Genomic DNA, 12,399 nt, shown 5'->3' on the forward strand with positions numbered 1-12,399 from the left:
GTTGCAGCAAGAAGGGAAAATCAGCAAAAATGGCCTTCGTCCTCTACTGTGAGCCAATTAAAAACCAAATAAAATGCTGTTCCATTATATCCATATTGTACTATTGTATCAAGAAATAATAAGACACAGAACTACATGCATTCAAGGATCTGTAATGGCCTAGAAATAATTATAGAATTTTGAACTAGACACTAAGGACCAATATGAAAAGTTCACAATACCCTAAAAATATTTTAATAAGTGCAACCGCCTGGCCATTATCAACAGAAAATGTAATTAATGAGATTTATCAACACTTTCTTGGATCAATGAAACTTATTTTAGAGTAGACATGCATAAAATTTTACTGTAAGATTTTAAACTATGTGCAGGTGAAGTAGCATTGATTTCCATGAGTGAATTTGTCCGATTTGGTTTTATTTCTACAGGATCACCATCACCAATATCCATTTTTAAAGGCTATTGAAATCCTTGAGATGAATAGTGCAATCCTACACTTGTCTACTCAGAAGTAAGTCCTATTGAGTTAAGTAGGATTTTCTCCCAGATACATGGGGACAGGATTGCAGCCTAAGGGCTGAACTGAGCTAGATTGTCATGCATATGTCAAATAAGGTATAAGCACACACAAGATATAATCAACAACAACATAAAGTACCGTAACAGACAACAGAATATATTAGATTAAATATGTATTAATGATAGCACTCTTCAAATATTTAAAAGGTTGTCACACAAAGGAGGGCCAGGATCTCTTCTCGATCATCCCAGAGTGCAGGACACGGAATAATGGGCTGAAGTTACAGGAAGCCAGATTCCGGCTGGACATCAGGAAAAACTTCCTGACTGTTAGAGCAGTACGACAGTGGAACCAGTTCCCTAGGGAGGTTGTGGGCTCTCCCACACTAGAGGCATTCAAGAGGCAGCTGGATAACCATCTGTCAGGGATGCTGTAGGGTGGATTCCTGCATTGAGCATGGGGTTGGACTCAGTGGCCTTCTAGGCCCCTTCCAACACTACTATTCTATGATTCTATGATTCTATTAGATAGAATATAGATGGCCAATGTATATGATAGTCATGCTGGCTAGGGATGATAGAAGGGAGGGGACCACATTGAGGAAGGTAGGAACCTGCCCGAGGAACTGATCCAATAGCAAGCCTTATTTATTTATTTATTTATTTACGTATGTATGTATGTATGTATTATATGACATATACCCTGCCTTTCCATTATTGAAATAGCACTAAAGGCAGTCTACAATAATAAGAGCCAAAATTTTAAATAAGAATGTAGTTAGAACAATCATGAAACAAATACATTAAAAACACAATTAAAAACACACAACTATAAAATAATTTTTTAAAAGCACCCAACCCAACAGACCAGCTTACATGCCAAAGGCCTGCTTGAATATCCCACTTCACTATATTCGTCATCTAAGGCCCTCTTGCAGGTGCCTTTTCCGAGTGATATTCAGGAGGTGGCAACAAGGGAGAGGGCCTGATTATGGAGCGCTTTCCCTAGTGAGGTCTCCCTGGCACCAACATGATCATCTTTTTGGTTCCAGGCCTTTTATAAATATCCTGGGGTATTTATTGTTGAGTCCTTTAAATTGTTTTGTATACATAGGGGTTTATGTTATATTTTATATTTTATTTTTAGGGTTTTAATCTTTTGTAAACCACCCAGAGAGCTTTGGCTATTGGGTGGAATTGAAATGTAAATAATAACAACAACAACACATGATATTAGGCAGGATGCAACAAAGGTCAACACATACTGTTGCACACTCAGGAAGGAAGGAACATTGAGGTCTGGGGGTAACAAAAAGATTAAATGTATTCATTTAGATGCATTTCTACTGTTTTCACCCCTAGCTTCCCAACTCTCTGAATGAAATTCTGGTCATCAGGTTCAATATTTGTATCCCAGGAGCTCTGACACTCAAACTACGACTGAAATTATTGCAGGGAGCATTCAAATATACATACTGAGAAGGGCTGTGACAATTTCCTCCATGTTCTCAAGGAAGCTGCTGAGGTGTTGCGTGAAGGTGAGCTGAGGGGATGTGATCTGTGCTATTACCGCCGCTGCTTCTGCATGGGTAGCTTGGGAGTGGGTGTTATCTGTAAGGATGTCTGCTAAGCATAATATCCCATCGACCTAGGAGGAAAAGGGAAACAAAGCTCTCAAGGGCACATTTGGGTAAGGCAATAAGTATAAAATTCCTTTGGGAACAGATGCCAGAATACAAAGAATGTCAACAATGCCTTTTCAATGTGTATTTTAGATATTTTAAGTCGCTTTTATTTATTTAAAATTATTTTAAGGCAAACTTTAAGGATAAAACTCTCTCAAGGCAGCATGCTGAATTTAGAAATCCCATATAGAAGTAGAACAGGAGGAATCAGGAGTGATCAAGAATGTTTCCTGTTATATGCTTAAGTAGAAATGGCAATGTCTACAAAGCACATCTCAGATTAACTGGAAAATTACCTGAGATCGCCTCATAGTATGTGTGTGGGGTGTGTGTGTGTGGAGACTCCCAGGTAATATCTGAGTCAATCTGAGGGATGAGATTGAGGGATCCTTGCAGTTCACTCTTGTAGGGTTTAAACCCACATCCTATTGGCTGGATAAGGAGGAAAACCTGTAGAGTGAAACATGAGGGTATGGGGCAGGCGTCCCCTTCCCACTGGTCTTCAGAAAGATGTGTGCACTCTCCCCTTCTCTTGGATTTTACACCTGTAGGGTCCCCCCCCATCCCATTACATAAGCTAACAGAGTTGACTTATGGGGGAGGGGAACCCTGAACGATGCTCAGCAGGAGGTTGGACCCCATATTCCACTCTCATTTTCCACCCCTGTAGAGTGCCTCCTCCCAATGCAAGCTAATAGAAGGAAGCCATTCCATTAGTATGTATGAGGGTAAGAGGAACCTTGCATTGGAGAAGCTGGTAATTCTCCAGTTTGGATTTTAATCTGAAGAATTTGGGGGGGCTCTAAATCTTGCCTTTCCTTTGAAGTGGACTTTAATGAAGCCCCAAAAGTGCATTTCTGAGCTGGGGTCAGGGGAACTTCAACGGCATTTCAATTCTTAGTACCTTCCCACCCTCCCGCCCCCATATTCCTTTGCCATGGCATTTCAGTATGCAAGGAGCTGTTCCTCACACAATAGTCAGTGCGTATGTTCTAAGTGTCTTCAGTACTTGTCAATATTTAATGTTCTGCCATTCATCCCTTAAATTGTTTGTTTAAAGCTTTCGTTGCTCTCATTTCAGTTATTTATTAATAGGCAATGCCAAGTTAACATAATTAAATGTCCCTAGCTGGACATAAATTAAAGCATTTGGTTTCTGCTGTCAATAAGAGCATTTTATGAGAAATGCTATCGGGCATATGGAAAGGATCACTGTTATCTTAGGGTTTGTAATGATTACAACAAGGAGAAATATATCACCAGGATATTTATTTTCCAGAATACAAATAATGTCCAGCATCTGATATTCAGAAACTCAAAAGAAATTATGTGTCCAATGTTCACATTTCTTGACAGGATTTCAGCATCCATCTACTTACTGCGAGTGATGTTCCTCTAGTCAAAGCCAACCATTGGCATAACTCACTTTGCCCCAAGGTATATGAGAAGGTTACAAAATACGGTGTCCTCACAGGCTGATTTTTTGGACGTCAAACATGTGCACTAGCCACAATAAGAGGAAAGGGCCCCAGTTTTGTCACCTTGGAGTCAAGTTGCAAGAAAATTGAGTCTGGACCTGAAACATTTGCCCAAGGGTAAGCCAATATTATCTATAACAGACTGCTGTGAACACTGTTAACACTAACTACAATGTGGGAGGTATCAAGTGTGTATAGTGTGTGGGTGCAGGGTGCTGTGACTAAACTCTGGGGTGAACCAAACTCCTTTGTTAATTTGTTTTCCTTGTCTTCAGATATCACGTATCATTTATATTATTCCTGAGACAATAAATCCAATAAATGCGCAGATATGGATGGCTGGAGACAGTATAAAACAGCCTTCCACAATCTGGTGCCTACGGGTGCCTACAGATTATTGGACTTCAACTCCAATCAGCATGGGCAATAGATCAGGAATGCTACAGGTTGTAGTCCAAAACAGGATGTCAGATTGGGGAAAGCAGGTGTAAAAAGTAGAGGACAGTAGTGTAGCTGGGAATAGAGTAATAGAACTAGATCAGACTTGTACAATTTAGCCAGGTTCAGAAAATCAATGGAGGAAAAGAAGCCACTGCGGCTTCTTTTCCCAGCCCTGTACATGCCACTTGCATACCTGCCTATGCCATAGGTTGCCATATTCTCTGAACCCAGCGAGGTGCATGGTGAGGGTGGCTTCCAAATGACCCCACAACCCCTACATCAAGCCATGGATTATTGGATGGTTTGGAAGCCACCTCCACCATGCACCTCGCCAGGTTCGGATGACATGGCTCTCACTAAACTATTATGTTCATACGTCTAACTACCTTGGAACAACTGGGAAGTACAAAAGCTGGTGTATAAGTTCCTGTCTTCCCATTTAGTCTAGAAGGTGTGGATCAAGTCAGTTGATTTCAGAATTTGCAAAGACTGAATTCCTTCAGCAAGCCCAGTGACAGGCAAGGCAGCTCCATTCAACATGTTGTGTCAAGCCTCCAGAGCTACAGTGAAATCTCCATAGCTATACCCTTTTTCTACCAAATGCTGGCTGAGGGAATTGGCAGCTTTTAGGTAGTCTCCTTTCACCTGGGGTAGCCATGCACAGGTTGCTCCTGCAGGGGATGGGAGGCAGCCCCAATTGCAGACTGTATATTGTCATGAAATGCTAGATGTGACCCAAAAGGGAGTGGAGAGGTATGAAGGAGAGGAACAATGAGTGGTGCAATCCAAAGGCATTTGGCTAGGGCCAACACTTGAAAAAGTCTTGTTGACACCAAGTCCTACCTTTATCTAACCACATGCAAGTCTAAGTAAACAATGTCCACCGGATCAGCCCTGTCTACATGTTTGTTTACACTCTCAAAGAATTCTAGTAGATTAGTGAGACAGGACTTGCCTTAGTGGAAGCCATGTTGACCCTTCTTCAGCAGGACCTGCCCTTTTATATGCTTACTAATTTTGTCTTTAATAATGCTGTGAACCAATTTAACTGGAACAGATGTCAAGCTAACTGGCCTGTAATTTCCTGGATCCCCCCTGGATCCCTTTTTTAAAATTGATGTTACAATGGCCATCTTCCAGTCCTCTGGTACAGAGGCTGAGCTTAGGGACATGTTGCCTATTTTTGTGAGGAGGTTCGCAATTTCATATTTGAGTTCTTTGACAACCCTAGGATGGATGCCATCTGCGCCTGGTGATTTATTTGCTTTCAATTCATCAATAAGGTTGAGAACTTCATCTTTAGTCACCACTATTTGCCTCAGTTCCTCAGACTCCCTCCCTGAAAACATCAGCATGACTACAATGATGCAGCGCACACCTCAACTCAACATTTTCCACCTATGTAGATTCTATTTCCCAGATACCAAAACAACCTACAACACTCTATCAGCAGATAGGTTATTTTCTGAGATTTGGGATAGATGGGAGGACTCTTGAGAACCGTTGGACCACTAAAAGAAAATTCCAACTACAGAAACCAACCTAGCCCCCATTCCAAACAGGCAATGAAGTATAGCTCTCTACTGACACTTTCAGAAGACACGTCCCTCCAGCAAACTGGGTTACAATTTGACCGGGTCTGTTTCTTATCACATATCATATCCAGCTGTGCAGTATTGCCCAATATTGCATAGGTCACACCTTCACCACTCATGCTTAGGGATGGGCAAAATGGACATGCACTTGCACCTCGGGTGCTTGCCCTGCTGCTGCTCCCACCTGCCCCACACGAGTCAGGCTGCACGAGCCTCCACCAAGCACTCACGAGGCTCACGAGTGCTCAGCAACTGCCTGCCCTGGCTTCCCTTTCCCTCGCTGCATTAGTGGCAGCCACCATTAGCATGGAAGGGGGAATTGAGCACTTTCCAGAGCCTCCGGAAATCATGTGTTTACACACACACACACACACACACACACACACACACACACACACATACACACACACCAATAGGGGCCTTAAAGGCCCTGTTAACACTACCCTTTTGTTAATATGACCTTTAAGGACCCCCTTGCTACAAGGGGGGAACACGATTTCTGAAGGCTCCAGAAATTGCCCATTTCTGACTGGTTCTAAACAGTGTGATACATTTTGAAAATGCTGTTTTAATTGCAGGAAGCATAAGTCAAAGCACAAAAAAGTCAAGTACATATTTTAGATCAGAAGTTTTATGTTGATGTAGAAGAAGCAAGAAACAGGGGTGAAAAGAACTGAATTGTCTCAGTGCAGGTGAATGAGATGTTTATTCCATTTAAATTGGATACTGGTGCTCATGTTAATATTTTATTTGAAAATGATTATAAAAGTCTGCTTACAGGGCTAAACTGGGACTAAAGAATATCAAAGTTACTGGTTACAATGAACCAAATATCCAGATATTGGGGAGATGTCTTGCTAGTGTCAGGTACAAAATGCCACATGCAAGCTTCTGTTCCTTATTGTACCCAGGAATGTGACACCCATCCTGGGTCTAGCAGCCTGTGAAAAATTAAATCTGGTAAAAAGCATATTTCCAATTCAGGACCATGCTGACCAAGGGTATGCATCGCTCATAGAAGAATACAAGGATTTGTTTGTAGGGCTGGGCTGTTTGCCAGGTGAACACTCCATCCAGATTAGTAAGGGAGTGCCTCCATTTATTCACCCATGCAGGGAAGTGCCATTTGCTCTTCGGGATAAACTACAAACTGAGCTAGACAAGATGGTAGACTCACAAGTAATGTAAAATAAATGAACCAACTGACTGGGTAAGTTCATTGGTAACAGTAGAAAAACACATCTAGGCATTGAGAAATGTAAAAAAAAAGTGGAGAAAAGAATGAGTGTGGGAGGTGATGTATTGGCCTATAATTAATCAGGATATAGGAGCTCTTGTAGGAGGCTGTTTCACCTGGAGCCATTCACCTGGAGCTGTTTCAACCGGAGCCATTGAATCCATACCTTCTTCTCCAGAGTGACCATCAGAAGGTAGGAACTGACTTGCTTATGTGGCATTCCAAGGATTACTTAATAGTCACAGATTATTACTCTCTCTAGCCAGAAATATGCACATTGTAAAGTACCAGCAGTATCATTGACTCCCAGTCTGAAAGGAATCTTTGCCAGGCATGGTGTTCCAGATGATGTCTTTAGTGATAATGTCCCACAGTTCTCATTTGCTGAATTCAGGAAGTTTGCCGAAGACTGGGATTCTCAGCACATTACATCTAGCCCTCACTTTCCTTGGTCAAATGGACTTGTAGAAGCTTTGTCCAACTGGTGAATCTGATGAAGAAAGCCTTTGAGAGTGGTGGTGATTTGTACAAGTCTTTGTTGAATCACAGGAGCACTCCATTGGACAATTGTTGCTCTCCTGCTCCACTTGGGAGGTACATTAGAGCTAATTTGCATATAACTGATTATTTATTTACAATCTTACACCAATGACAGTCCCAGGAGGATGAAGGCACATGACCCGAGCAGTTCCATAGGATGTTGTACAAGAGATTCTTAGATGCTCCATAAAATAAGGTTATATTAGACCCAGAAACATTACAGTCCAGCCCCACAGAATTGTGCTAGCCAGAAGAGGAGACACCCAAAGTTAGGCCTGGGTTTTCAGAACAGCTTTCATACTCAGATCTCTCAAATCTAGACAGATAAACTGTGTTACATGTCAAATTGCCATGCCAAAAGGCTGCTCAGCCTGCTGTCCAGGTGCTAACTATAGATGAGCAACTTCAAGGCTTGTGCAATTCCTTCTTATGGTTCTTAATCTTCAAACTGGACTTGGGCAGACTGGACAGCCTTTCAAATAGTCCTCTGACAGCCCTTCAAACTGAGTCTGTAGGACACATGGCTTCCTTAGAAGAAGAGAGGGTGTCAATTGAGCTACTGGATGAGAAGAATGCAATGAGGAGGCAGAACAGTGTGGCAGCAGCTCAATTTCAGAACGGAAGGAGGATGGTGTAGAGCAATGGTGGCAGCCCCTTTGTAGCCCAGAGATTTGGGTTGTTGGTCCCAGAGACCAGGGAATGCTAATTGCCTTGAATTTAGCACACTTTGTAATTCGAGGTGAAATGACATGGATTTGTTTACCACAAACAGTTCTGTGCCTCTGGATCAAAAAAGCTCTTACAAGGAAAGACCGTGACCCCTCCAGTGGGCTGTGCCAGAATTTCAGTTTATGCTACTTAAGAGTCATGCTGTTTCACAAAGGGAGTCAGGAATCTTGTTTATTATGAGATTGGATCTCTTGTTCAGCAATTGCTGTTTACATATCAGAAAGAGATCAGAAGTAAAAGAACAAAATGGTCCCTTTCAATCATTCAGGGACATCTCCTTTGTGGGGACAGATTTGCTGATGTGCTGCATTTAGAAATGAGGGCTTGATTTAATCCTGAGAATGGATCTATGAGAATGGTCCTATACAGCTTCACCAACAAGAAAACAATGTTTTAGGTCCACATCAACTCCCGTTAGGATGCTTTGCCCCCTCCTTATTACATGCAATAAGGTGTACTTTATACTATTTTGGCCTGATCCTGAAGTGGGGCGGGGAAATAGCCACCAAGCCACACACCATTTATAAGTGTCCAATAATAAATTTAAAGAGGACAGGAGAACAATCTAATAAAAGCACTTTAACATCTAAAAAGAAATTGCTGTTCAAAGCATTTATATAATTAGCTTTCACACTGAAAGGAACGTTGGACCGATGCCCTGCTTTCTGCTTAATTCTGGGGAAGTAATCAGCTAAAATGTCAAACGCGCTCAACGTCTTGGCAATACAAGAGAATGGGTCAGCCGGATAATACAAACAAAAGAATTCTATTAATGCAACAGGATGCTACAGAGACTCTGCATTTGAGGAATATTGTGTGTGGAAAGCTTGATTGTGACATTAGTCATGTTGGGGACAAAGAAGTACCACGGATTTCCAGGTAAAAGGGCCTTTCCCCCCCGAAAAACATAGGCATCACATCAGTTACAAGGTTTGAAACACAATCCACCACACATTACTTCAGTGCAATCCCCTCAGAGGCTGGGGGACTTGCTTTCTCTGACCCTCTGCCAAACTCCCTATTATTATTATTATTATTATTATTATTATTATTATTATTATTATTATTATTAATTTATTTATTTATATAGCACCATCAATGTACATGGTGCTGTACAGATTAACACACACCTTACTACTACTACTACTACTACTACTACTACTACTACTACTACTACATCATTTATGTATAATGCCCCTTCCCCTATGCTGAAGCACAGAAGGCTACAAATTACCCAACAGTTTCCCATTCAATACATGTCATAGCTTATTATATGGTGTCTAGTGAGAGATCTACACCTTGTGTCAAATCATTACAAAAGTGAAAGAAAAAGCAGGAAATTACACCACGAAAGCGGTATATGGAATGTGGATTGTGCTCCAACAATTATCAGTGCACTTCCATACCGCTATAAAGCAGTAGGGTCGTTGTAGCCTAGGGGCGTAGACACATTATTGGAGGACATGTCTATTAAAGGCTTGTAGCCATGATAGCTAATAAAATGTTCAGGTTCAGAGGCATATGTCACATTCAACAGCAGTTGCTGGGATGGGTTTTTGTTTTCATGCATTGCTGATGGGCTTTCCGGAAGCATCTGGCTGAACCTTTGAACTTCTTAGGTTCTCATAGGGGTTTTTTGCAGAGAGTTGAATGCAGTTTGGAAAAACATCTGCCTCTGGTAACCAGGTTTTGCAAGGTTTTCTATTTTATTTTATTTTTGAAATCCTACAAAACCTGTTTAACCAAAGGCAACAGATGGACTAAAGAAGTATGTATGTACATCATGGAAAGCCATGCTTCTCTCATGCCACTCCAACATTAATAAAAACTATGGTCTGTCTCCAGACAATCCTCAAGAGTACTAGATCATGTATGCTGAATGTCCTATATTCTTAATATGACAAGATATGTGAGTAGTACCATATTCAAGATTATACAGGTTAGAAGGGGTGATGCTTTTTAAATAATAAATAAGGCTTTACTTTATATTCTTTGCCTGAATTCACAAGCATACATATCAATATCTACAGTAGAAGGCACAATGGGAGAAACTGTCAGGTAACCCATAATAATGATGGACCTGAAACCTGAGGCTGAACAAAGGCCAAGCATTAGCACTTCCCACATAGCCCTCATTTTTATTTACCCTGAGGGATGACAGTTGGCAGCAAAGAACAGGCATATATACAGAAAGATGTTGTTGTATGCATAGCAGGGCACCCTTAAGAATGAGATGTGCTCACTGAAAAACATATTATGATCATATAGTTTTAAATAAATAATGCTACCAACATTCAATTTCATGAGGATATATTATCCAACATCTGGCACTTAGAAAAAAGAACATTACTACAAAAGCTGATTGTTTGATGAGATTTTTATTTTAAAACATTTTGAGTGATGCAACACATTTCATGGAGGAGGTGGAGGAGAAGGAGAAGCAGCAGCAGCAGCAGCAGAAAGCTATGGTGTGGGCATGACTGAAGAAGGAAACATGATCATAATCAAAAAGGAAAAATAAACTGTTCCATTTGGCACCTGAACAATAAGTATGATCCAATGGCTCTTTAACTTTAGAAACCCAAATATACCCAAATTCCAGACTTGGATGCTACAGGTTTTCAAAATTATTTTTCAATCTCTAATATTAATTAGACCTGTGTGAGTTGTTTTCTTTACTCTGTCCTCTTTAACAGAAGAGAGTCCTCTATTTGAACAGCTGCCAGAGGATCGTCCTCTCTTTGAAGGTGTCCTCTGTTTGAAGGGCTGCCCTGTCCAATCCCAGTTAAAAGGCAAAGAATCATAAGAACCATGGCCCATCCATAATTAGCACCTCAGCAGCAGACCAAACAGGCAGGTGCACAGCTCACCTGGTCACTGTCTTCTGTACGATGGTGAAATGTATTTTATTTTCTCCCTCCCTTTTCCAGGGCCCTTTACAATTCTTGTCCACACACTCACCTGTAGGATCAGGAGCATAAACATAATTTAGCTGGCCAACAGGCTGTCAGCTGCTGAGGCCTTTTCTTTTTTTCTCCTGTTTTATTCTAACTTTTGTTTAGTGTCTTGTTTTATTTTGGTTTACTGTGATCCTTAATCACCTTTTCACCTTCAGGAGACAACTTTAGGAAGTGCAACTACTGTGAAGGTAAACTTTCCTCTGCAGACAGCCACTCGGTGTGTCTGCTTTGCTTGGGTGAGGGACATATTGTGGAATCTTCTCACCACTGTATTTCCTTCACCAAGCTGAAGTCAGTCAGGTCATTGGCACCACCTAGGCACCACCACCTAGTATGGCTAGCCGCATGGAAGCGAAAGGGCATACTTCATCTTCATTCACTGTTTATGGTAGCCATCTTAAATGAAATATACACATCTTATCCTTCCCAATGTACTGTTCTGTACACTTAGAAGAATGAATCAATCACATGCCTGCCCCAGCCACTTATTCCACACTATTCTATACAATACTTCAGATCACACCCTGGAATATTGTGTTCAGTTCTGCATGCCACATTGTAAGAAGGATGCAGGGAAACTGGAGTATGTCCAGAGGAGGACAACTAGGGTTGTGAGGGGTCTGGAAACCAAGGCCATAGCTAGACCTAAGGTTTATCCCTGGATCATCCAGGGGTAAAACCTGTTCATCTAGGTGACACACAGGGGATCCAGTGCTCAGGCAGGGGCAAACCCTGGATGATCCCAGGATAAACCTTAGGTCTAGCTGTGGCCCAAGTCCTATGAGGAACAGTTGAAGGAGCTTGGAATGTTTAGCTTGGAGAACAAAAGAAAACATGGAAGCAGTCTTCAAATATTTGAAAGGCTGTCATGCAGAAGGTAGAGGAGACTTGTCCTGTACTTCTCCAGAGAGTAGGATTAGAAATAATGGGTGGAAAATGCAGAGAAACAGATTTCAGCTTAACATTAGGAGAAATGTCCTAACCGTGAGAGTTATTCATCAGTGGAACAGAGTGCCTCTGTTCCACTGATTGTGGAAGTTAGGTTCCACCATCAGAGAATGGTAGGTTCTCTTTTGCTGGAGGTATTTAAGCAGAGACTGGATGGCTGTGTACCAGGGATATTACAGCTGCACTCTGCAGTGCAGAGCCTGCACTGAGCAGGGGTTGGATTAGATGACCTCCAACGTCACATACCATTCTCACATTCACCTGTTT

General features: G+C 41.5%; 1 protein-coding gene across 1 annotated transcript in view; it reads right to left on the bottom strand.

The window, feature by feature from the left end:
- INSC (INSC spindle orientation adaptor protein) overlaps positions 1-12,399 on the bottom strand; it is a 183,740-nt gene that overhangs the window by 32,956 nt on the left and 138,385 nt on the right. Inside the window, exon 8 of the mRNA XM_063117243.1 lies at positions 1,996-2,167. Coding sequence (XP_062973313.1) covers positions 1,996-2,167 — 172 coding nt within the window. The remainder of the gene's footprint in view (positions 1-1,995; positions 2,168-12,399) is intronic.

Source organism: Elgaria multicarinata, chromosome 2 (genome assembly GCF_023053635.1).
Source record: "Elgaria multicarinata webbii isolate HBS135686 ecotype San Diego chromosome 2, rElgMul1.1.pri, whole genome shotgun sequence".
Classification (NCBI taxonomy): domain Eukaryota; kingdom Metazoa; phylum Chordata; class Lepidosauria; order Squamata; family Anguidae; genus Elgaria; species Elgaria multicarinata.